The sequence below is a fragment of the Callithrix jacchus genome, chromosome 4 (assembly GCF_049354715.1).
Source record: "Callithrix jacchus isolate 240 chromosome 4, calJac240_pri, whole genome shotgun sequence".
NCBI lineage: Eukaryota > Metazoa > Chordata > Mammalia > Primates > Cebidae > Callithrix > Callithrix jacchus.
The window spans coordinates 44,359,249-44,386,816 of record NC_133505.1 but is presented as its reverse complement, the minus strand read 5'-3'; the positions used below and the strand labels follow the sequence as shown (position 1 = coordinate 44,386,816).

General features: G+C 38.2%; 1 protein-coding gene across 6 annotated transcripts in view; it reads right to left on the bottom strand.

The window, feature by feature from the left end:
* Window positions 1-27,568, bottom strand: part of MAPK14 (mitogen-activated protein kinase 14) — an 86,384-nt gene that overhangs the window by 37,292 nt on the left and 21,524 nt on the right. For all 6 annotated transcript variants that reach the window (XM_008994330.5, XM_035295467.3, XM_054253927.2 and 3 more), the window contains 2 exons: window positions 19,392-19,521; window positions 12,352-12,410 (listed from right to left, as the gene is read on the bottom strand). In XM_008994330.5, coding sequence (XP_008992578.2) covers window positions 12,352-12,410; window positions 19,392-19,521 — 189 coding nt within the window. The remainder of the gene's footprint in view (window positions 1-12,351; window positions 12,411-19,391; window positions 19,522-27,568) is intronic.

The following is a 27,568-nucleotide window of genomic DNA, read 5'->3' as shown; positions in this document are numbered from 1 at the left end:
ACCTCTACAAAAAATAAAAAAGAAAACAACAAAAGCAAAGATAGGAATTAGAAAGATACATGTGTCAATATCAGTTTCCTCAAAAATGTTATTCTTGCATGACAAATACACAGTATAACTTAGTGCACGGCTAGAATAAAGTATCTTGTAGTTTTAAATCCACCACTACATTTTTACCTCATTGTAAGCCTTCCATGTTATAGGTTCTAAAATAGGAGTATTTTTTGATTTTCAAACTCTAATTCTTTTTCAGGAATGACTGGTAAAAGGATTTTGTTCATGGACAATATTCCTGCACTTACCATAAAAGAAGGAGGAACATGTTTTATCTGGAGGCAAGATGAGGCATTCCAGAACTTCTCCTCACAGGTGTGGTGCTGGTTATTAATCCCATCTTTATGTAGTAAGATTAGGGAATGATTACATTCAAGTCCAACAGGTTCACCACACATATTCTAGACACAATGCCTTAACCCACTCATTACTGTATTACACAGCTATGGAAACATAAAAAGTAGATCGGTACTAAAAAGGCTGAATTTTTTTTTTTTTGCTTTTATTTTATTTTTATGTTTTGGCAGACAGAGTCTTGCTCTGTTGCCCAGGCTGGAGTGCAGTGGTGCAATCTCAGCTAACTGCAACCTAGGCCACCCAGGATTAAGTAATTCTCATGCCTCAGCCTCCCAAGTAGCTAGAATTACAGGTACGCACCACCACATCCGGCTCTGGCTAACGTTTGTATTTTTAGTACAGGGTTCACCATGTTGGCCAGGCTGGTCTCAAACTCCTGATCTCAGGCCTCCCTCAAACTCCTGCCACGGCCTCCCAAAGTGCTGGGATTACCGGCTGCACCTGGCTAAGAGGCTGAATTTTTTAAAATAAGGGTGAGTTTTATTTACCATCTAAGAATCATTTTTATTCCTGAGGTTGGGTAATAATATATATCAGCTGAACTATGAAGAATGCTGATTTCATTTCATTTCTTTTTTCATTTTTTATGAATTTTGGAGGAAAGCAGGTCAGTAATTTAGATCTATTATTAATGTATTATAAGAATAAACATGTGTGAACTACACATATAACTAATACAATATATTTATTCCTTTCTGTCCTCCAAGAGGAATGGAATTTTTTTCTCTGTCATAATTTCCCTGTAGGGCAGCCATGGTCAGTTCTCAATTTCATGAAGATCAACAGGACTTAACCTAGTGGTAACCTTAAGGTAAGATTTTAGCATTTCATATTTTTAAAACTTGCATGTTTCTACTGCCTTGAGGAAAGAGTAGACTCTAAATATAATTTAATAAGTAAATGAGACTGAAATGTTCTGATTCAGGAGATGTTCCAGCCTCAACATAACATAACCAAAGGCACTAACTAGCACTTATTCTGTGCCCAGCACTGCAGTAAGCAGTTTATTATGTCCATGTCTCACGTACTCTTCCCAATAACTCTGTGAGATAATGTCCATTAGCATTCCCATTTCATTGACAAGGAAACAGAGACAGAACAAGGATAAACCATCTACTCATTGTCAAAAAGAGTAGGAATGTCAGGAGTTGAATCTAAAACTGTCTGACCCCACAGACCATGATCTTAATCACAACACATATTCTTCCAACAATTCTTTCAGCTAATACAAAATTTACATCAAGGGAATGGACTTTTTAAAAATTTGTATAAATGTCACAATAACTAGGGAAGCAATATATCTGAGTAATTTCCTTAATAATTCTCAATTCTGTATTTACTGTCAAAGTTAATCTTAACTAATAAAGAAGGCTGGCAAGAACATAGCAATATTCTGTCCTAATCATAGTCACCGTATTTTTTTAACCCCAAATAGATGCATAAACTGAGGAAGAAAGAATCCAATTTCAGTCTTACAAGACTGCTTTGCACATAATTATATTTTTGACATTGCATAATAACTGGGTTATTCTTTCAACTTTCCTAAATAATTTTACAGAGAAGAGACAAACATAACTTACCTTTAAATAAAACCTAAAAGTCCTAACTAATATGCCTGAGCTAGTTCACAAAGGTGTTAGGCAAAATTACTAATGAAACCATAGCAACTTCAAGTACAACTATTTAAATGGTTACCAGTGACTCAAGAAATCTTATGCAGCCAGAGGACCACTGACTGCATGGCCCAAGGGAGAGAGCATGCTTTTAGTTAGAACATTTTACCACTATGTAATTTCTCTCAAATCCTTCTCCCCTCAGAGACCATATCCATTTTATCACTAAAATGTACAGAGGGTGAGACTGCCAAACATTATGCAAGTTTATAAGATTAATCAGTCTATACAGTAATAGCTATCAAGCATTACTACTAACCTACAATGAAATAAACTTAAAGGCATTATTTATGGCAGAAGCATCTTGCAGGATGCTATACCTAATCCTTATACATTGTTTCTGGGAGACCCAAAAACCAATCCATGACCACCAATTGTTAAATTCTGACTCCCACATTGAAAGATTTTCAAAATAAGTCTTGCAACAGGGAACAAAAGCAAGCATCATGTAAAAATGCTGATGGTTTATGGAAGATGCACCAACTTCTAAAAATAATAAACAGGATGGAGGACAAGGAATGTAGATGAACACATTTTAAGTAAGTCCATTCCAAAAGAGGCATTAATGGAGAGTCACATAGTTCCTACAGTATTTGTTTCTGGAAAGCATATTCAATTACGTTTTAGTAAAGACATGCCTAATATTATCAACGTATATAATACCTAAAGTAAATTAAGTAAGGTTAGACTTGAGTATGGTTGGAAAGCTATGTAGTTCTCACATCTTTACAAAAGAATTAAGCAAACTGGACTTTATTAGGCTAAAAGTTGAAAAGAGTTTAATGGACTGATACAAATCTTATTTTTCACTTTTCTGGTGAAGTTGGTCTCCTTTAAATTTAATCAAAGTATAGAGAGCACAAATCACATTTCTCAAAGTGACTCCTGTCAGTATAATGTACTGTGACAGCAAGAAGGAAGAACTCTCATAAATGCTTTTCAGTACGCTAGACAGCACCCCATTCTACAGCTTCATTTCTACTTCTTGGGTAATACCTAACTGTTAAGACTGGCACTGCCATCCCTGCCCCTTTCCCCAGACCCTTGGCTTTTTAAAGCATAGAAAAAAATCAGAAAGAACCTATGTAGAAAAAAAAGTCTTCTATATCTATAGACTGGCATCTCTTACTACTATTAATCCTATTTAAAGCAGTTACCAAAAAGCCAAAAAAAAAAAAAGCATTTCTTACATATTTAAACAGGGTACTTAAAAGAATCACAGGGATTGACAATTTGTAACCACAAGCTTCTGCAACTCAGTGATCCTGGAGACTTATTACAGTCTACTCTCAACACAGGAGACAGAGTGATTCTTTAGATATAAAAATCAGATCAGGACACTCCTTTCCTCAAAAGGCTCCTTATTTTACTGAGAGTAAAACACAAAATTCCTTTCGATGGCAGATAAAGTCCTACATAATCCAGTACACTGCCCCCAGTTATGTCTCTGATTTCATAGTTTGCTCTTAACTCACTTCCACACTGGCCTCCTTGCTCCAGTTCCAATATATTATGCAGTCTGCCTCAGGACCTTTGCACTGTCTGCTTCTTCTGCCTGGAATGCTCTTCCTCTAGTTATTCTCAGGTCTAATTCTTCTACTTCTTCAAATTTTTGCCCAAAATTCATCTCAATAAGGCCTACCCTTACTACTCCATTTTAAATTCTATCTTTCCGCAGCCCTTGTACTCCTAATTCCCCCTTCCTGTTCTACCTTTTCTTTTTACTCATAGCATTATTGTCTGCTAACACACTATGTAATTTCTATTTTTATATGCTCACTGTTATTTATTGTTATCCACCTGTATAATGTTCATGGAGGACAGGGTTATTTTTTGTTCCCTGTAGTATCTGAAGTACCAAGAACAGTGTCTGATAGATAGTAGGCACTCAATTATCACTGAATGACTCAAGACAACTCATAGAGCACTACTAGGAAGACAAGACAAGGGCTCATTTTATTGAAATATGTGTGCCAAAGATATGACCTAGTAAGCAGACCAGACTGTTCTAATATAGGGGTAAAAGAACCATTCAGCAGCCAAGTAGGCAGCTTAGCAAGCTTATTACACAACAAATTATTCTCACTTGAAGCAAAGGTTACTAAAAGATGCCCTCTACATTACCTGCATCAATCAAACTAGACTCAATATTTTACCATACAGTCTACATACATTACAGGATGAAAACAGAAAAACCAGTCAAAGGAGAGAGCATTGAGCATGCTTTCAGACAACCAAATCATCGACCAGTTATAAACAGTGGCAGCGCAAAGTCATTCATTCATTCTATCACTCCATCAACAAATACGTATTTTTGGGCACTGGGGATGCAGCAGTGGGAAAGACAGATACAGCATTTAGATGAAAGGAAGGCATATATGAATATATAATCATAATAAAGCATGATTATAGCTATAAAAGGATATGTGGTGCTAGAGAACACACAGGCGAGGGCCCCTGTGTGTTCTCTAGCACCATATATCCTTTATTAGCTATAATAAATATAGATTTAGGGAAGAGTGAATTAGAGATAGATTGCTAAAGGACTTAAACTCTAAGCTAGGCCTTGAAGTTTCTTTACCTTTTAAAACTAATCTGAGAAAAAGTTGGCATCTTATTGATATGTCAGGCAAAAACTGAATGATATTTTCTTGAGATATGTAACTTACTAAAAATTCACATGTGAATTTGTAAAAATATCTACAAGGAGTTTCAACACCCACCATCCCCATTTCAGCAGACCTCTGATAAAAAAATAAGTTGTAAATATAAATGTTAATGGTTAACTCATTAATCTTTTTCCTAGACCACTTCTCCTCCTATATTCACTATCTTGAGCACTTAGCCAAGTTTCAAGCAACTAGGCTAGGTATTTCTTTCAGCCTTATTTCCAAAAAGATCATGTTTATTAGCTAAATTAGGAATACCTCTACACATACACACACACACACACACACACACACACATGAATTCATTAATGCACAATTTTTATCTAAGTACAAAAGAAGAATCAATGGTTATTTTCATTTCACACTCTCCATTCCATACACATCTCGTCCATTCCATACACATCTCATTTCTGTACACTTTACATATTTCCTTCATTTTCTGTATGAAATAAATTTCAGCTTCCACATCCCATCCCATTTGTTTCTTTGGAAACAGTTATTACCTTCTTTAGAGGCTTTTCTCTACTAGGCTTCTCTAATATTCTGAGTTCATGCAGCACCCTCTAAGTTGTCTGGACATTACAGACTTGACTCAGCCCTTAGTTATTTTAGGTAACCGTTTCTTAATAAGAAATGCCTCATTTCTTTAATAAGACCATAGCAATTGGAAAACAGAGACAGGCCCTTAGTTTTGGCACCTTACATAGAACTTAACACAGTGTTTACTCAATAAGAAGGGGTAGCAGACTTATAATCATAGCCTTAGATGAGGAAAATTTGATGAGAATTAGGTTTAGAGCCAAAAGACCAGGGAGAGATGCAACTTTGTATGTGATATTATACAATTAGGTTCATCTCTCAATCTCAGTTCCCTCATCTGAAAATTAGAGATAATACCATCTACTTCACAGGGTTGTGTCAAATGAGAAAATTTATGTGAAAGCCCTTTGTATCCTATAAGATGTTACTGAAAAAAAGAAAGTATTATAGAACTGCCCAGCCACATGTTTTGTCAGTTTCACTCACATGCATAAGACCATTGCCCAGCCACATGTTTTGTCAGTTTCACTCACATGCATAAGACCATGTTTTTAAAAAAAGGACATAGTTGGAATGCTGGCAAGAAGGCAAACCAAAAGAAATTAAAGTCAGATATTAACAGTGAGAAGCATCATTACATAAATTTCAGTTCCCAGAAAAGTCTTAAATGCATTTCAGATTTTCAGTTAGTATGCTCATCCAAAACATTTCCTAATGTGTTAAGGATCCAGGAGAAAACTGCCTCTGCTAAAATGGTATCATTTTATCACACACTATGGGATGTGTTGGTGTGGGGAGGAAGGGGGAAAGAGTTGTAACTATGTCATCCCACATAAAAGTAAAATCTTCCATCCTTTTTCCAATCTCACCTCCAGTTTCCAGTACCCTTTGATTTCTTCTCTTAAGCAACCTCCTCAATGAGGCTTAGCTTATAAAGGCCCAAAGACCTAGTCCCTCCCCATTCCAGCTTCATCTTTTGTCTTATACACCCTATTCCCACCAAACACGCACACCTCTTCTGCCAGCTCTCTCTTGGCCCCTGGATGAACTTGCACTTTCCCCACCTTTCCAACTCTCCTTCATCCATTAAGCCCTCTGTGTACACATCTTTTTTGCAGAGGCTTTCCTGATAGATACCCCACATCTGGCTTAGGTAGCCATACTATGCAGTCCTTTAGCACTCTATACCTACCCTATCATGGCAATTCTTGTGTTCACCTGTTTAACAAACAATGGAGTGCATATTATTATTCTAAGTGCTAATGATTCAGCAAAGAAGAAAACAAACTCTGTGCTCCAAGAGAGCTTGCAAACAGAGGGAGAAGACAGACAATAACAAAATTTGCTAAGAACAAAGCAAGGTAAGGAGTAAATATTGACAGTGGGGGTACTACTTCAGTTAGAGTGGTAATGAAAGAAGAGCTTCTGATGAGAAGACCCTCAAGTAGAGTCCTGAAGGAAAGGAGACAGTTATGTAGGGTATGTGGGGAAGGAGTTCCAGGGCAATAACAGAAACCAGTGCAAAGGTCTTACAGCAAACATGGTTGCAATACTCAAAGAACAAAAGGCCAGAGTGACTGGGGTGGAGACAGAGTGGACAGAGGGCTAGGTGAGGTTAGATTGGAGAGTACACAGGACACCAAATCATGACATGGCATTTTGTTTGATCATTTACGTTGTTCTCTCCCATTAAGGGCCTCAAAGCTTGTTTATTGCTGCATTCCTCACAGACTATTACTATACCTAGCATAAGGTAGATATTCAAATATTTATTGAACAATACCAGGTTAAAATGTAAATCCAGAAACCTCCTTTACCAATTCAGTGCTTTTGACAATTTTTAAATAAAAAGCTAAACTTATTAGTTGAACACTCATTGTAAGTGGAAGGAGAAGTGATCTCTCCTCATTGGCTTTCCCTGAAACAAAGGCTGCTGATTAGCCTTGTTGTAGGTCTTCTGTTCTATCACAGTAGAATCCAAAACCCCACTTCCATTTCCCTCCTCAAGCATAAAGCAGAGATAAGGAATTCAGTGTAAGAAGCCTGGGATGGGAACTTGGAAAATTAAGGAAAAAGTATCAGAATACTAATTTCCACTTAACATGAAACTCATGACAATTCAGTTTCCTTGAAATTTGAGGAAAAAGTTCCCAGGAGGAATAAAAAAATTCTTCATTGCCAACTATGCTTGTGCAAAGAACAACTACAGTTAAGAAAAAGGGCTTGGCATGGTGGTTCATATTCCAGCATTTGGGGAGGTCAAGGTGGGAGGATTGCTTGAGTCCAGGAGTTCAAGACCAACCAAGGCAACACAGCAAGGCCTCAACTTTACAAAAAAGTAAAAACAGCTGAGTCTAGTGGTGTGAGCCTGAAGTCCCAACTACAAAAAGAAAGAAACCCCCCCCCCACACACACACACAAAGAAAAGGCAATATTGTAGTAATATTAAATTACAGCTTGTTCTGGGGTTAGGTTCAAATATTGGCTATTTAAGATTTTTGCATTTCTACTGGTAATTAAATATTTGCTGTATACATAGGCACATATATGCATGCAGTCTCTTGCCAAATAGTACTATCAAGAAGCCAACAGAAATGTCCAAATGATTTCCAATCACTTAAGAGATGAAGATATATCACAGCTTTACAAAATTTTGCCTTCTGTAACCACATCACATGGTGGTCAAAAGCAACTCAATATATCCATCTTTAACACTACGTTTTCCAAAAATCATCTCCATCTGTTAGATTGAGTAACTGTATATTGTTCCTAATGTTCAAAATGTATTATCTATTGGTCCTTTCTCAAAGGTATAGTCTTCATTTGTAAGAATTAAAATTTAAAACATAGGAAAAACCTGAAGTAGTCATGTACCACATAACAATGTTTCAGTCAACAGAGGACTACATATATCACTCTGTCGCCCAGGCTGGAATGCGATGGCGCACTCATAGTTCAATGAAACCACAGCCTCTGGGCTCAAGTGATCCTTCCACCTCAAACTCCCCAGTAGCTAGGACTATAGGCATGCATCATCATGCTCAGCTAATTTTTTAAAAAATTTTTAGGGAGGGGTTTTCCCTGTGTTGCTCAGGCTGGTCTCCAACTCTTGGGCTCAAGTGATCAACTCACCTCAGCCTCCCAAAGTGTTGGGATTACAGGAGTGAGCCACTGAGCCTGGCCTACAGTACCATATTTTTACTGTATGTTTTCTATGTTTAGTTATGTTTAGATACACAAATACATAGCATCATGTTACAGTTGCCTACAGTATCCAATACAGTAACATGCCGTGCAGGTTTGTAGCATAGGAACAAGATATACCATATAAACTAGGTGTGTAGATCGTACCATCTAGCTTTGTGGAAGTATACTCTGTTATGTCTGCACAACAACAAAATCACCTAATGGCATATTTCTCAGAACACATCCCAGTCATTAACTGATGCATGACAAATTAAAAGTGCTAACTGAAACATAAAGAAACAATTACACATACCACATGATTAAAAGCCAACTGTAGGCCAGGCATGGTGGCTCACACCTATAATCCCAGCACTTTGGGAGGCTGGGGCGGGCAGATCACTTTTGAGGTCAAGAGTTCATGACCAGTCTGGCCAAAATATAAAATCCCGTCTCTACTAAAAATAGAAAATTTAGCCAGGCATGGTGGTGTGCCCCTGTAATCCCAGCTCCTCGAGAGGCTCAGGTAGAAGAATAGTTTGAACCTGGGAAGTGGAGGTTGCAATGAGCCAAGATCACCCACTGCATGCCAGCCTGGGTGACAGGGTGAGACTCCACCTCAAAAAAAAAAAAAAACAAACAAACTGTAAATCTGAAGGTAATTACAGATTTTTGCTAATTGGCATTTAAACATTTGTGTTCAAATTACAGCCTGCTATAAACAGGCAGCTTACAGAACCACTCTAGCCTAAGTTATGTCTGGTTTGGCCAGAGGGTAGGTTTTTGTTTGTTCACTTGTTTTGTTTCAATGTGAATTGGAATACTTTCAGGAGGTGCAGATGTATTTTGCCACAGACCCCACCACTCCCAGTTGTACAACACCAAGCCTCATTTATGTTCTTTGTTTGACCTTGAAGGTATTTTAAATTTGCAAACCCTGCAACTGTGGGTGAAAATATTTAGTTTCCATGCACATCCCAAAATAACTTTAGCAAACACTGAAATGGCTGGGAATGGTGGCTCTTGTCTGTAATCTCAGTACTTTGGGTGGCCTAGGAGGGCAAACACCTGAACTCATGAGTTTGAGACCAGCCTAGGCAACATGGCAAAACCCTGTCACTACCAAAAATATAAAAATTAGCTGGACATGATGGCCCGTGCCTGTAGTCTCAGCTACTTGGGAGACTGAGATGGGAAGATTGCATGAGCTTGGGTGCTGGGGGTGGCAGTGAGCCAAGATCTCGCCACTGCACTCCAACCTGGGTGACAACAGAGCAAGACCCTGTCTCAAAAAAAAAAAAAAACAGAAATAACTATATTCCTGAACTACAGTGATTTTTTTCAGTGATACAAACGTCACAAAAAAAGTAAACAATGAAATACTTTTCTAAGGGCAAAAAGGTTCATTCTATTTTCAGAGACTTTCTATAACTTAAAACACTTCAGAAGTCAACGACCTCAATTTTCATCATTTTACAGGGAAATGCTGGGCCTATAATGGTAAAGTGACTTGTCTAAGGTCATACAGCCAATTGGTAACTTGGATATAAGTGTTTTGAATTTGTTTCCCCCAACCAGATCCTTTCATCAAAAGGAAGGGTGAATATTTCTAATTATTCTGAACCTGTTCCAATACTCTGCTCAGTGTTCTGCACTTGGTAAGTACTCAACAAGTAGTAATGAGATTTGCTTCCAAGAATTAAACTCAGTTCTTGTTTATAAAAAAATAGAATCCAGCTAGAGTTAAGTAGAAAGAACAGATTCCTGCTCAACAGCCATAGTATTTGTTGAATGAATGAATGAATGGTTGAATGAATGCATGAAACTTTAGTTCAAAGGTAGACTTGTTGTTGCTGGGTCCTCAATAACACTTAACCTCTTCAATAGACACTGGCCTTAATTAAGGTCTTTTCATATAGGAAAAACAGGTTCTTATTCCAGTTCCAGAATGCCCAATTAGGCCAAAGTACAGCATTTTACACTTTGCACAAGTCAGCAAATCATCATTTTCTTTGTTATGTAAGTCCATCTGCAGTATACCTAAAACTTTGGGATATAGCTCAGATCTAACTCAAATGCTTTCCAAAGTAATTCACAAATGCATTACCTCAGCATTTCTTCCACATTTAGGGAAACTATTTTTAAAAACCATCATTCTGCAACATTCCCTTTTCCAACTATAGCATACAGTAGGGCTCAACAGATTGTAATATACATGCCCCTAGGTAACATCTAGTAATCTCTGGAAGCCTCCATATTCTTGTACCAAGCATGGCTGCGAGAAGAACAGTTTTTCTTAGTTATTGCCTATTTTTTCCTTTGTTTTTTTCTAAAACTCTTATTAGTAGGGTCAAGGTTAATGTGGCCAAGGAGATCTTGTAGGTAGACCAAATTCTCCTCTCTCAACTTCTACTCTCAGCCATACTACGTGCCAACTAAATTCAAATGGTGGAGAAATGTTTTTGCTACCTTTCCTTCTTCCCTTTCCATTTCATCTTCTTTCTTTCTTTCTTTCTCCCTTTCCTTAGACAAAACATACAAGTTCAAACAGATCCCCTCTGTGTTCCATGGGAAAGGAGTAAGTGATGTTTGAGATCAGCCCAGGATAAGAATGGGAGAAACTGAAACCAGGATAAGGGTGAGGAAAAACTGGTTAGGTTCAGCCATGGGGACAATGCGGGAATGGAGGTTAAGGAAGAGAAGTCATGATCTTCAATTCTGGTTTGGCTTTCATAATAATACCCCTTTCCACTTAGGAATGCCAAAATTTCAATGATACCAAAAGTGTAACTGCATTTAAGGTTTTTTTTTTTTCTCTTTTATGGTATAGTGTATCTGTGAACTGGGGCAGAGAGAGCTATGTCAATTCAGATACTAGAAAAGCTACTGGAGTAGAGAGCTCGCACATGCACAGAAACACCTGCTGGAATCTGTCTTGTGCTCACCAATGTGCAACCTGGGCATGTGAAGGCATTAATGATACATGTGGCAACTCTTGCCAAGGGGGTCTGGAGCCAGTGGATTAATGATCCCCATCTGAGGTGAATTATGTACAGCTTTTTAGATCTTGGCAGTTTTCAGCCCAATTGTCCATTGTAGTGACCAATTCAACAACATATCCTTATAGAAGCTTTCTCTCTTTCCCTGTTTCATTCTCCCTAGCCCCCACTATTGGTTCCTGAGAATCCCAGGCTCTGCTTTCTAGGGATATCCCAGGCTAAAACAACAGAGGTGGTTACAAAGCTGAGAGAAGAAGCCTTTCTCAGCATGTAGAGTCTGCCCCTTATCCCAGTGCAGAAATCTAATACTTCAAGATCAGCATGAAGTTCATCTCCGACATGCATGGGCAATAAAAGAGGAGGGAGCCTATATGGCTGGGGTTCCATTACATTTCTTGAAAATCACCTTTAAAAGTTGGGACTGGCCAGACATAGTAGCATGTGCCTATAGTCCCAGCTCCTCAGGAGGCTGAAGTGGGAGGATCACTATGGCCCAGGATCTTGATTCCAACCAGGGCAGTATGACAAGACCCATGTCTTTTAAAACAAAAACAAAAACAAAAAACCTGGGACAGACAATTTGAAAAGAAAATCCACAGTCAAAACTCCCTCTACTGCTTTCTCCATGGAACTTCTGTAAGAATTCAAGACTGAATCTTCAATGGGGTACAATTGTACCTGAAATGATGCAAATACTAACATGCACCACCCATAACATACATCTTCTGGTATCCATCCCTACACCCAAAAAGAGTTGCATGATAGAAATAAAGAATTTTTTTCCAGTCTGTATGTCGCTAAATGGTTCAGGAATATAAATGGGCTATTAGTCTTCATTCTGTAAATCAGGAAGGCAAATGCAAAAGATTTACTCACACGTCATTGAATTCCTCCAGAGACCTTGCAGGTGTAAAAACGTCCAACAGACCAATCACCTATGAGAAAACATAAAAATTAAACCGTAAATAAATATTAAACTCACAATAGTACCCATCAGGTCTTAATCTTTTCTTTTTCTTTTTTTTTTTTAAGAGTCAGGGTCTAGGCTGGGCATGGTGGCTCACAGCTCTAACCCCAGTATTTTGTGAGGCCGAGGTTGGTGGATTGCCTCAGGTCAGGAGTTCAAGACCAGCCTGGCCAATGTGGTGAAACCCCATCTCTACTAAAAATACAAAAATTAGCTGGGTATGGTAGCAGGCACCTGTAATCCCAGCTACTCGGGAGGCTGAAGCAAGAGAACTGCTTGAACCCAGAAGCGGAGGTTGCAGTGAGCTGAGATCTTGCCACTGCACTCCAGCCTGGGTGACAGAGTAAGACTCTGTTTAAAAAAAAAAAAAAAAAAGTCAGGTCTCACTCTGACACGCAAGCTAGACTACAGTGACATCGTAGTTCAATGCAGCTCAAGCAATCCTCCTGTCTCAGTCTCCCAAGTAGCTGGGACTACAAGCACGTGCCACCACCATGCCTAGCTAATTTTTCGTTTTTTTTGTACAGATGTGTCTCACTAGATTGCCCAGGCTGGACTTGAACTCCTAGCCTCAAGTGATCCTCCTCCTGCCTCAGCATCCCAAAGTGCTGGGATTACAGAAGCCCCCATGGCCTGCCAAGTCTCAATCATTTTAACAGGAACTAATTCGAAATCAGCTACCTCAGTTCAATAAACATCACATCATATACTTAGTAACTCCAACTAATTTTCTATCCGAATTATGCTTTTTTTTCTACTTGTTAACATCAATTCTCATATTAACCCACTTTACCATTAAAAATATTCATCTCTTTAGAATTTAATCATATGTAGTCAGTAGTGATCAAAAGGCAATAAGATTTAGGGTTCTTGCCTTACAAATGTACTAATGATTTAATGAATTAATCAACAGGGAAAAAAAAGGTCATACTTCTATGGTTATTACCACAGTATTGTTTTTTAAAAATGTATTCTACAAAAAATTTCCATCCTAACTGTATAGCCTTCAAAACTGACATTTTTAAAGCCTCAAAATATTCTCAGTATATTCTTGGTATTATTCACATAAAGTCTTAATGTTAATTTTCCTAATCATCAGGTATTTAACTCAGACAATTAAAAAAAATTTTTTTAAGTCTATCTTTACACAGGGATAAAGCAAAGAGTTACTTAATACTCAATAACCCATGGTCTTTGAGCAGTTTTTCTAATCATATATTTATACTGATTTATCCACATACAGCACCCTCCTTCCCCCACCTCCCATCCATTTCCCTTAAAACCTAGGTCATTCATTTCTTCGAAGTGAGACATTGACAAGGCAAATACAAAATATTATTAACTCATCTGTAATACGCCCAGCCATATTTGAGAGTGTCTGGATATGAAACAATACTGTGGCCTCACTAGCACACTGTTCTAAATTGCCAACTTAAACACAAAGCTCTAAAAGTAAGATATGTTAAAACTCAAAACATTATCATGAAAAAGATCTTCTAATTAGGATGTTACTCCACTCATCCAAATATCAGACTTTTTAAAAGCACCTTCAATTTTATAATCTGAACCTGAAAAGGGAGTGGTGGGGCACATACTTAGAATTCAAGAATAGCTTTTCAAGTCAAGTCCATGCAGATTGTTCCAAAGGAAAGAGACAGAGTCACTTTCAGATCCTTACCCAGACAATAGTATACAAGAAAACCAAAATTACCCATAATTGTACCACCCATTATAACTATCATTAACACTTTCAGATATATTTCCTTTGATTCTTCCGATGTACATAAACTAAATTGGGGTTATACAATGCACAGTTTATATCCTGCCTTTTTACTTAATACTTAAATATTTAAATAATATTTAAATGCAGCATATCTATCATTTGTGTATACCATAATTAACCAATTTCCTATCTTTAGACATTTAAGAAATACTTCAAGAAAAATATATGTATTTTGCACATCTCATATTTTCTTCTAGGAAATAAATTTCAAGAAACGGAATTACAGAATCAAAGGACACCAATATATTTAAGGATTTTAATATTGTCAAATTGTCCTCCATAGAGATAAGGTCAACTTACAATCCCCCCAAAAGTGTAACTGTGACCTCATTCATAATAGCACTTTAAATTTAAGTCAAATCCATTTTCTTTTACCTTCTGCATCTAAACCATAATTGTTTCCCTTGAATTTGGTACATTCTTGGCTTAAGACTTCTGGTCTTTCCATCACTCTTCCTTATACCCACTTGTACTTCAGGTGACTGAGGTCTAGAAGCTAACTTTATTCGCCTGTTCCAGTATATTTTAATCAGTGATTCTCGTTATCTGAAAAGCCCATCTCCTCAATATAATAAAAAAGTTTAAAACTACACTGTTTCCATTGTGATTGTGAAAATCATCCTCATTTGGAGATAAAACTAAATCATTAGAGATCCGATTTACACGTGTAAGAGTTACCTCAAACACAAAACAGTCAAAATTATTTTCAAATAAAAACTCCAATTTCAAACTGAAAACACAACAAACATTTTGGAACCAAACAGCTCTAAATTTCAGTATCAGTTTGTGATTTCTTGGATCCAAGAACTTGTATCTCATTCATTCCAATAACCTTGACACTTAGAATGGAGACTGGCATTCAGCAGGAGTTCAATGAATGGTTGTTATGTAAACAGTAATTGCCAAATATATTTGGTATCTTCTCTGAGTCCCGTTTTTCTCATGAAAAACATGAGGACGTCATTGCTTATTTTCACAGTACTGAGAGCAAGACTGAGCAGACAATGTGTCTGAAGGTGCCTAGCACAAAGGATTGACCCTTTGTGGATCATCAAAATAAGTGGTGACCATAGCCCACACAGCTAAATAGAGAATTACAAAATAGCCAGGCGTGGTGGCTAACGCCTGTAATCCCAACACTTTGGGAGGCTGAGGCAGGCAGATCACCTGAGGTCAGAAGTTTGAGACCAGCCTGACCAATATGGTGAAACCCCGTCTTTAAAAAAACAAAAGAAAAAAGAGAGAGAGAGAATTACAAAATGCAGTATACCTAAGCAAAGTATCTGAAGCAACTACTTCCATTAACAGAGTTTGAGACATAAAGCTAAACTAAATTATTCAAATGATTAAAAAGCATGACTGCAAGAAGAAAAATGAAGTAATCTGAAAAAAAAAGAGGAAAGCCAACTAGTAAATACCATACCAAATTTTAAAAAGGGAAATATTTACAATATTTAATGTATTTAACATAAGCACACCAAAAATAACAATTTTGAAATCAAAACTACCCATGTTAAATCAAAGTACTTAAATTTTTGGTGGGTTTTTACAAAATACCCCTCCCTCCATTAATCATATTTATCAAATATTAATCATAAAAAATACTGTAAAACAAAATTTCTCAGCATTAAAATAGATCTGGGAACTATGTGAGTTATCTGTTCATTTCTCTCTCTCTCTCTTTTTTAAAATATAATAATAGAGATTGGGTTTTGCCACGTTGCCCAGGCTAGTTCTCAAACTCCTGGGTTCAAGCAATCCACCTACCTTGGCCTCCCAAAGTGCTAGGGTTACGGACATGAGCCACTCACTGTGCCCAGCCATTTCTCACTCATTAAATGGAAATTTCCTTCTAATTCAAGTCATATTTTAGTCTATTTCTTTAACTCCTTCTGCTGTTAAATAATTTCAGTCACCTCAAAGTAACCCAGGAATCAACTTTTTAGAAAAGACATTTACAGGGTTGGGCGCGGTGGCTCACACCTGTAATCCCAGCACTTTTGGAGGCGGGCAGATCACAAGATCAGGAGATCGAGACCATCCTGGCCAACATGGAGAAACCACATCTCTACTAAAAATACGAAAAATTAGCTGGGTGTGGTGGGGCATCCATATAATCCCAGCTACTCGGGAGGCTGAGCCAGGGGAGTCACTTGAACCTGCCAGGCGTAGGGTTGCAGTGAGCTGAGACTGTGCCACTGTACTCCAGCCTTGTGACAGAGTGAAACTCTGTCTCAAAAAAAAAGGGGGGGGGAGAAAAAGAAAAACCATTTACAATACAAATAAGCAGCAAATATCTCTAATGATTATCCCATTATGATCCAAAACTCAACAAATAAGTCATTTTTATTAAATTAGCACACATCTAAAAAAACATACTTTAACTCAGTATCCAATCAAAGACAATATTTAGCATATTTAACAAAAGCATTCTAAAACAATCACTTGGTCTACAATAAGGTTAAAAATCTAAGGCTTCCTAATAAAATTTACGAAAGAATTTCCTTGATCATTTTTAAATTCTAAAATGTACAGATCTCTAGGCCCAAACGTGGGTCATCTCTGTAGTGTCTGCCTAGACAGCAAAAGGATGCAGCTGGTAGCTGGCAGGCTGCCTCCCTTTAATCTTTCCTTAGAGCAGGTGTTAATGAGATCAAGGTCAGAAGTTCAATCGGGAATGAGCCAACTAACTTTGTTCAGGGAGAAAAATCTCACAATCACAGAGGGGATCCCCTAGCTTCAATCACTCACCTAATAAATGTACATCTGTCATTCATGATCACTAACAGAAGAGACAACTCAAGATGAACTACCAATTGTAGGTCAGAGGCATTTTTGTGTAAAAGATCACATGTGCCCTCTGGCACCTGAAAATTATACTTGTTACCAACACTCAAAATGTTCACAAGTTTTGAGCTCCTATTGCTGCTGCCTGTGGGAGGTTTGGCCACTATAAAAACTGAATGATGACCCAAAACAGTAATTTTGCAAAAAAGAAGAAGAGGAGGGTAAAGGAGAGGAATTTCTCTGAAAACCCTCAATTAAACTTACTGGAAGTCTTGCTTCTTTATTGGGTAAAACTACTTTTACATTGTAAACACCTAACAAATGTTTTTAAAATAGGCTAAAATGCAGGAATTTTTCTGTATCGAGTCAAGTCTTTTGGCTTCAAACATTTGCCAATGGAACAGAGAACTGTGAGACATTCAGCTATGTGCCTTATTGTTTAAATAACAAATCATTGATATCTAGCTGACCATCTACTGTTAGAATTTAAACATCTTTATATTTAAAAAAAAGACTGCTAGCAAGCAAGCCACTTATAAAACAATGTATGGAAATAAAATCTTATTTTTCTAATACCATGGTCCCTAAACATTGGCTTAAAATGTTTAGGAGAAAAGCAAAACAATCAAGCATAGCACGGATACTCTCCTAAACCAGATGTTCTTAAATTAGTAGAGCTACATCAGTGAGATCCTAGGTGCTCTGGGGTTCTGTAAATGTTTGGCTTGCATTTCATTTTCAAAATATCCTTTATACTTAAAGAGTTGTGATACTGTCTCTGTCACATATAATAATTTGTAATGAAGAACAGCATATACATGCCAATGTGTTAAAAATCAAATGCAAACACATCCCTTAAAGCTGCCAGGCCACCTTGATTTTATGCAGACCTAGGAATAAAGTTTCTGCTGCCAGCTTTTTCCACATATCTCAACTTCTTGTAAACATGTCACTGATTAGGAAAGCGGCAGCTCTGCACTGAACATTCTTAAAACTCAGGTTTGCACATAGCTACTTATGTAAAATTATACTCAGGAATAGAAGTTGTCTGTAGAAATAGGATTTTCTCAATACTATACAATCAAAATAAAATGTGGAAATAAAAAGCAGCAGCTGTGATTATAATAACATCTATAATCCAATTATAAATTTAAATCTCAATGTTCTCAATTTAGAAGAAACTTGCACTAATGAAACAAGTGTATGCTAATGAAGAACCTCTTATCTGTGTGACTTTTTTTCTCACTACGAAGTTAAATTACTGAAACAGTGTAAAAGTCAAATAATAAATTCACAGACTTTGAATTTTCTTCCACATAGTGACAAGCAGTACGGCCAAAGTACTTTGAAATCTCTATGGCCATTGTTTCCACAATGCTACAAACTTCACAGTACCTTTCATAAAGCAGTCACAGAAATTCATAACTTGATTTTGAAACTCAGTAAAATAAGTGTCTTCAGTCAATTGTCTTTTTACTTTCAATTAATATTCCAATCATATCCACTTATTTACCATATTAGAATATGTAAGCATCTTTGCAGAATGCAATGTTCTCCAATTACCAAATTGGAAAAAAGAAAGAGTTATATTTAACTTAATGTCTCTGACATATTTATTAAAATACCTGAATCTGGAAAAAAAGTTATTAACAAATATATAAAATAACAGCCATCTTTGATAGGACTTTCAGTGAGCCTAAGGCACTCTTCCTCAGAGTTTTTCTCTTAAAAATAGGCAAAGAATACACAACTTCTTTTTAATATTTTCTCTTAAAAATTGTGAATTGGCCGGGCACAGTTGATCATGCTTATAATCCCAGCACTTTGGAAGGCTGTGGTGGGCAGACCACCTGAGGTCAAGAGTTCGAGACCAGCCTGACCAACATAGAGAAACCCCGTCTCTACTGAAAATACAAAAAATTAGCCAGACATGGTGGCACATGCCTGTATCCCAGCTACACAGGAGGCTAAGGTAGGAGAATTGCTTGAGCCTTGGCGGTGGAGGTTGCGGTGAGCCGAGATCACCCATTGCACTCCAGCCTGGGCAACAAGAGTAAAACTCTGTCTCAAAATAAATCAATAAATAAAAATTAAAATTCTTGTGAATTTTGTGTTGAATTTCATAATATTAATTCCTTTTATTTTAAAATTTTAAAGTTCTTCCCCCTCTAAAAATCTTTGAGTAAAACTAGAACTCCAGGAGGACACGTCATTTTCATTCTGCCTTGATCTGACATAACGAATTGGCCACTGACATTCCAGGACAAGCAGGGAGCAACGTTTGATGCACTCCAATGAATTTCCATCTGTGATAATTAAAACATTTTTCCCCAGCCTATTCAGGATCAAAATTCATTCTTCCTTGCATGAATTACTTACATTTTCATGTTTCATATGTTTAAGTAACCGCAGTTCTCTGTAGGTTCTTTTGGCATGAATGATGGACTGAAATGGTCTGGATAGCTTCTTCACTGCCACACGTAATCCCGTTTTTGTGTCAAAAGCAGCACTAAGAAGAATAAAAGGAAAAAAAAACCCACCATTAAAAAAGTATTCTAAATACCATTTTTGGGTATTTATAAGGCAATTTCCAAATTAAATGGGTCTAAAACAAAATACAAAAAAAAGCATAAACATAAAAAGCATTTGACCTATTATCCCAGTATCCAAATAAAGCTTGTTATTATTTTCAGTGTTCTCTCCTTGTCTTTCTCTGCATCTAAATCAGGAGTCAGCACATTTTTTTCTATGAAGGGCCAGAGAGTAATATTTTCGACTTTACAAGCCCTAAGACATGACCTCTGTCACAACTACTCAACTCTGTGGCCGTAGCAGGAAAGCAGCCAGAAAATAAGTTTAAAAATGGGTATGGTTGTGTTCTAACGAAATTTACAATAACTGGCAGCTGCCTGAGCTAGATGAGCCAACAGATAATTGCCTAGGCCTCACCGTCACCTTGCCACATATGCTGCCTGATCAGAGTAAACCTAGCCTTCAGGACAATAAATTGGCACAAATATTTCTTGGGCACCGACAAAGTACTTGGCACCTTCTAGAACTAAAATGCAGTAGGAAACAAGTCAATAAATCCCTGCCTGCAGGGAATGAGGGAAGAGCAGAACAGAATAATAAAGTAATTTCAAATAGTGATGAATACTATGACTAAAAAAGTAATGGGATAAAGAGTGACAGAAAGCCAGTGGAGTTACGCTACTTTAGCTAGGATGGCTGAGGAAGCACATTTGAGCTGGGAAGGAAATAATGCAATGATTATATTCCCTATGTAAATATATAAGAAAAAGAGCATAAAGCCGAAGAAATAATGATAATATTAATGTTTACTGAGTCTTTACCCACACATACAAGAAATTATTCTAAGCCCTTTACATTAATTTGTCTTAATTCAGCTTTTGTAATTCCCTAAATCCCCTATGAAATAACTACTATTATCATTCCCCCACTTACAAATAAGAAACTAAAGCACAGAGAGGTTAAATAACCTGACCATTGTCACAAAGCTTATGCTATTGACCGCTTGACTCTGCTATCTCTCAGAAGAGCAAGTGCAAACAAATGAAAAAAGAAACAGAGGTAGGAAAATATGGCATGCTGGAGTGAGTAACAGAAAGACAGAAGGCCTGTGTGGGTGGAGCACAGTGAGCAAGAGGAGAGTGGAAAGGGATGCCCTAAGAGATGCAGGCAGTGGCTAGATCATGGAGGACATCTATAGCAAAAATGTGATGTGTTTTTATTATTTTTAGAAACTGTCTGGGCCAGTTCTATTACACCTCATCCTCCTGTTTGATTTGGTCTCTAGTGTGTATCTAAGACTTTCTGGTCATCTATTTCCCCCAGACTCTCTGCCTGCCAAACTTGCTTTTACAACTCTGTACCTACTCCAGTCCCCTTCCTTTCACTCCCAAACCTTTACACTATGCCTTCAATCTTCAAATCCCAATTTGTGAAAAACTCATGTAAATTTTCAACCTCTTTTCTGAACCTTCCCTCGATCTCTGTGAAACTAGGCCATTCCTAGAAGATACTGCTTCTCACAGTCTCTAACAACCCAGATACCTCCTGGCTAGCAGGTGGGTAAGAGTCTTTCTTGGCAGCCATTACCACTTCAGGACCATTACTTTCCATTTGTTCTATAAAATCTCTCCCGCTCACAACCCTGATAAACTATCCCTCTCTGCTGCTGTTATCCACTGACCTGAAATTTTCCATCATTCACTGAAAAGTTAGTTTCTATCGGAACATCTCTCTACACTCCCCACTTCTGTCATCATTCTTGGCAACTTCAACATTCAGGTGAAGGGCACACCCACCTGTTTTCTGACCTCTCTAAGAAACTCCTCCAAATCCAGCCATCTTCATGGTCATACTCTAGACCTTTATTTCTACCAAAAACTGCGCCACCTACAAAATTCTGAATGCCAGCAGCACTCACTTTTCATCATGAACCTAGTTACTCCTAGTGTACTTGTAGCCTGACTACAACAATTTGTTAACCTCATTGTCATTGTTTGTTTCTATCCTTCAGCCCTCTCCGTCTTCATTTCCCTTCCTGTTCCATGACTATAATCACTCCCTTGCCCCCCCCCACTTCTCTCTCTCTCCTTCTCTCTCTCTTTTCTCTTTCTTTCTCTCTCTCTCCCTGATTTACTCATCTGGATAAAGCTTAACCTTGGGTAATCTCAACCATTTAATTCTCCGTAACTAAGCTTGAACAAAAAAGACTGCAGAAGCACATAGACTGGTTTCATTTTTAGTTTCTAACCTTAATCTCAAAGAAGCTCTCAATCCTGCCATTTTCTTCCAATAAGTTCATTTTCCTACTCGAAAATGATCGCTTGACATGTTCTCTCTCAAACCTCCAACTCACCCTCTTCCCTCAAGAGTTGCCCTTGCTTTCACTGAGAAAACAGAAACCATCAAGAGGGGAGCTCCATTTGCCTACCCCCAAATCTATATACCCATCTTCTCCACCTTCACTCTTGCTATAACTAAGAATATGCCCCTTCTTATCAACATTCAAGACCACAACGTATGCTTTGGAGCCACTCCCCTCATCTTCTCAAGGATTTCACTTCATTCCCCTTCTCCCTTGCATCATCAGTGTCTCCCTATCTACTGGACCATTCTCATCAGCACAAATGTGCTCTACTTGTTTATCACCTACAATCAACAACCAAAAGACTTCCTTTAATTGTACTCCATCACAATTAAAAATTCTCTTAAAAAAATCACCTACACCAGAGGTTCCCAGATTAGCAGCATCAGTTTCACCTGGGAATTTATAAGAAATGAAAATTCCAGGTACCACTCCAAGTTACTGAAAAAGAAATTTTGAAGTGGGTCTAATAATCTGTATTTTTATCAAGCCCTCCATGTTATTCTAATACATATTACAGTTTGAGAACCACTAATCTATACCTTTGCTACTCAAAGTGTGCTCCATGGGCCGGTAGCATTGGCATTACCTGGGAGCTTACTAGAAAATGCAGGATCTCTGCAGACAACTTAGACCAAAAAAAAAGAAGAGTAGGGAGAGAGAGAGGGAGAGGGAGAGGGGGAGGGAGAAGGGAAGGGAGAGGGGACAGGAGATGGGGAGGGAGAGAAGGGTGAGAGGGAAGAAGAGAGGAAGAGGAAGGGGGGAGAGGGGAAGAAGAGGAGAGGAGGAGGATCTTGGGCCCTAAAATAGAATCTACATTTTGACAAGATTTCCAAGTGATTATCTTCTCAAGGTCATTAATGACCTCTGGTACCAAATCCAGGGCCACTTTTCTAAGATTAGTAATTGACACAGTCACCATTTTCTCTAAATACTGTCTATCCCTTCCTGGAGTCTATATCAACATTTCTATTGGTTTTCTATGACCCCTCTGGCAGCTCCATCTCTGTCTCCACTGCATGTGTTTCTTCCACTCAAACTCTATACATTGGAGTTCTTCAGGACATGGTACTGGGCCCTCTTCTCTCTCCCACATTCTCTTTCTAGATAATCTCATCTATGCCCATGACTTTAAATTAAATGCCATCTATATATTGAAAACTCCCAAATTTATGTCTCTTGCTGAAATCTTTTCTCTGAGCCCTATGTGATGTCTCCGTAAGACACACAAGCACCTGAAACATAGCAAGTTCAAAACACCCAGAACTATTCTTCTCCTTGTCTCTGCTATCTGGACTGTTCGTCCTGCTGGAGCTAGACATTTGATTGTCATCCTTGATTTCTCCCTTTCCTCGGTCCCATTCAAATCTATTGGCAAGTCTAATGATTTTCATCTCCAAAATACATCTCAAAGTCAACTGCTCTTCATTTCACCACTATCATATTAGCCCATGTCACCAGCCTGCTTCCTGTTTTGCCCCCTTCTAATATTCTCTCCAAATGCATCCAATACAGTTTTTAAAAACACACATATGCCAGGCACAATGGCTCAAGTCTGTAATCCTAGCAGTTTGGGAGGCCAGAGCAGGAAGACTGCTTGAGCCCAGGAGTTTGAGACCAGCCTGAGCAACATAGCAAGACCATGTCTCTACAAAAAATAAAAAATTGGTTGGGCATGGTGGCTCATGCCTGTAATCCTAGCACTTTGGGAGGCTAAGGTGGACGGGTCACCTGAGGTCAGGAGTTTGAAACCAGCCTGGCCAACATGGTGAAACCCTCTCTCTATTAAAGATTTAAAAAAAAAAAAAAATAGCTGGATGTGGTGGCAGGCACCTGTAATCCCAGCTACTCAGGAGGCTGAGGCAGAGGTTGCAGTAAGCTGAGAGCGAGCCATTGCACTCCAGCCTGGACAACAAGAGTGAAACTCCATTTCAAAAAAAAAATGAGGCATGGGCCACCATGCCCAGCTACTGGGAGGCTAAGGCAGGAGGATTACTTGAGCCCAGGAGGTTGAGGCTGCAGGGCACCATAATGACACCACTGTACTCTAGCCTGGAAGACAGAGTGAGACTCTGTCTCAAAAATGAAAAATAAAAAATAGAAATAAAAGTACAAAGTAGATCATACCACTCCCCTGCTGCAAACCCCTCAAGAAATCTCCTTGGCATATAGAGTAAAATGCAAATTACTCATGATGGCCTACGAGGCCCAGGTGATCTGGCCACTAGTGATTATTCCACCTGCTCCTATGCTCTCTTTCCCACTCTCTCAGCCACTATGTTCTGAATAGGCTAGCTCCTTTCAATTCTTTTAACTATTCAGACAGGTTGCTCCTGGTTCCTAGGATTTTCTTCTTCTCCACCCCCATCCCACCCCATAGCCAAATCGTCATTCTTCAAGTATTGGTTTAAATAGTCACGTGCTCAGGAACCTGTTAGGGACCTCTAAGAAGCAATTACTCTGTCATGACATTCTTATTGACTCCTTCCTTATCCCACATAAAGGAGGGTGGTAGTTCTCTTCTTTTCTACTCCCACTGTTCCTACAAACCCATAAGTTAGTAACTTCTTCCCTCTCAAAATTAGCAAGTATATCTATATTGATGGCCGTGCATGGTGGCTCACACCTGTAATCCCAGCACTTTGGGAGACTGCGGCGGGTGGATCATGAGTTCAAGAGATCGAGACCATCTTGGCCGACATGATAAAACCCCGTCTCTACTAAAAATACAAAAATTAGCTGGGTGTGGTGATGCACGCCTGTAGTCCCAGCTACTTGGGAGGCTGAGGCAGGAGAATCGCTTGAACCTGGAAGGCAGAGGTTGCAATGAGCCGAGATTGTGCCACTGCTCCAGCCTGGTGACAGAGAGAGACTCAGTCTTAAAAAAAAAAAAAAAGAAAGAAAGAAAGAAAATGTATAATTATCTCTAAAACTCAGTTCTCTAAACTAGCTCTGGTGAGACTGGAAAAATGGCCATTGCTCCTGTGGGGCCCAGCTTCTTCAACTTTCCACCTCAGCGTTTGCCTGCTACCTACAAGCTGAGCACTTTTTTCTCTCCTCCACTGGAAGCCTGCTGGTGAGCAAGGAAGAGCAGCAGTTTTCTAGCTGATCTGACTGATTAAGTGTGCAAGTTCAATTAACTGGGGAAGAAGTAAGAAGCCCACTTGAGTTGCCCATCTAAGCCACTTTGCATGCCAGCTTTACCAGTAATAAAGTCAATATTTTTATCTCTGTTCGATTCTTGAATCTATTCAGCAAAAGGCAGGCTAGAATTAATCAGTACCCAACAGACCCCGACAATCACAACTTATTATTACATGTTTATGATATTCCAACAGAGTGATTAAATAAGAGCTGGGACTTTGGAATTAGACTATCTGGATTTTAATTCCAGTTCTGCCACTTAATAGCTATATAATCTTGAGGACATTAATTAAATTCTTTCATGAAATGAGTATTATGTTTATATTTAATCTGTAGCGCATGTGATAACTTTTATAGTGGGTTTGGCAAGGAGCTTGGTCTGTGGCAAAGCTTGAATACTCCTCTCAATCAAATTTGTAAAACTAGAGATACAAGTAAAACCTTGTTTTCATGAACAGCATCATAAAATGAAATTATTTTTATGATAAACAGGTTCTCCAAACTAAAATTCAGGACATATTGTTTAACAAGGTTTTCCCCAATTGTGAATTCACATTAAGTTTTCCAAAGTTATCAAATTAATTCATATTTTATAAAATCATTGGTATAGTAAAAAAACTGAAATATAAAATTCATTAGAGGTAGTTATTACAATATTAGGATGCCATTGTCACTCACGTACTGCTGACTGTGAACCCAGAATGTAACACATAAGGATAATCATTAAATAAACTTCGATGTTTTGTTACACATTCATACTTGTCTCCTCTTGTGTCGCACGCGCGCACACACACACACACACACACACAAATCTGGGTTACTAGATTCTTCATATATCCTAATATAATTCTGTTTAACTTCTAAATTTATTAATGCATACCTTTCTTTATTCACAATGGATTTAAAGCAGACTGGAATTGTATACATAAAACCTGACAAAATGGTAAGTGATTAAGGGAAAATAAGAAAGTCTGTACAGGTGCGGTTAGCATATATCATGAAGTCCTTTCTAAATGCCCATTAGAAGTAGGGCTCAAAGTTGACTTGAAACTCTTTAAAGCCATCAACAAAGAGAACACAATCAGTTAGGACATGAGTCACAGGAACCATACAATAAAAACCGACCAGGTACTCCAGAGAGCTGAAGAGAGGCATAATTATTTCTGTAATAAACTAGAGAAAAGTTCATTCTCTATATGTTCATGAAGGAGATGTTTAATGTGGTAAAAATGTCCTAATCAACATCTTTAAAAGAATAGTGGGTTTCAGATGGTTTTCTTCTTAGAGCATCCATTAGTATAAATGGCTGTCATAAGGCTAAAATACAGTTCATTATTAGCAAAGATAGTAGTACAAAATAGTATAGTGTTGCTCTCTTTTTTTTTTTTCTTCAAGGTCTCACTCTGTCACCCAGGCTGGAGTGCAGTGATTTAATCATGGCTCACTACAGCCTCAACCTCCTGGGATCAAGCAATCCTCCAGCCTTAGCCTCCTGAGTAGCCAGGACTACAAGTAGGTGCCGTCAAACCTGGCTAATTATTTTATTTTTTTGTAGACACAAGGTCCCATTATGTTCCCCAGGTTGGTCTTGAACTCCTGAGCTAAGTGATCCTCTTGCCTCAGACTCCCAATATGTACCGGGGTTATAGGCCTGAGCCACCACACCTGGCCTCTCTGACAGACTTAATCCAAAAGGAAATAAATCTTAAATACATTTAGAAAAATAGATAAACTCCATATTCTTCAGATAATCTTCCAAAGATGACTGAAACTATCAATGAGTTTTTTGTTTGTTGTGTTTTAATTTCTTTTTTTGTAGAGATGGGGCCTTGCTATGTTGCCCAGGCTGGTCTCAAACACCTGTCCTCAGTGATCCTCCCACCTCAGCCTCTCAAAGTGCTTGGGTTACAGGCATGAGCCACCATGTTCAGGTGCTAACCAAGCTCTTGGTAGGTATAGAGATTTGGGAGCTTGTGTTTATATTCCATGATGGGCAGGTACCTGACTTGTAGATTTTTCTGTTATAAGGTAATTGAAGATCAATAAGCTTAACATTAGCTGAGTAGAGAAAGGGAGACAACCTCTTAAGAAAGGTAAGGAGCCGGACAAGTGCCCATGTCCACAGAGAATGAAGGTACAAATGACTGCACCGTGATTTTTCTCAAAAAGCAATCTGAGTTTTCATCAACAGAATATGAAGAATGAGTAATCACTCAGCAAGTCTTTGAGTAATTTGTGGGGATCATAAGTGATTTTGCAATTTCTTTCAATGGCCATAGATGACTTCTAAGAAGATAAATACAATTTGGTTTACTTTTGGAAGTTAATGCAAATATTTAAATATACTGAAATCTGTAGTAGACTGAATTAGCAAAGTCTCATTGATACACCTCTTCTCCAGATCACACAATTTTAGGCTTTTTTTCCCAACTGAATCAGGTTAATAATAGTCTTCAAAACTTGCTTTCTAAATATTTCAGACCACTAACTTGCCTGTAGCACCTGGAACAAATTTCAA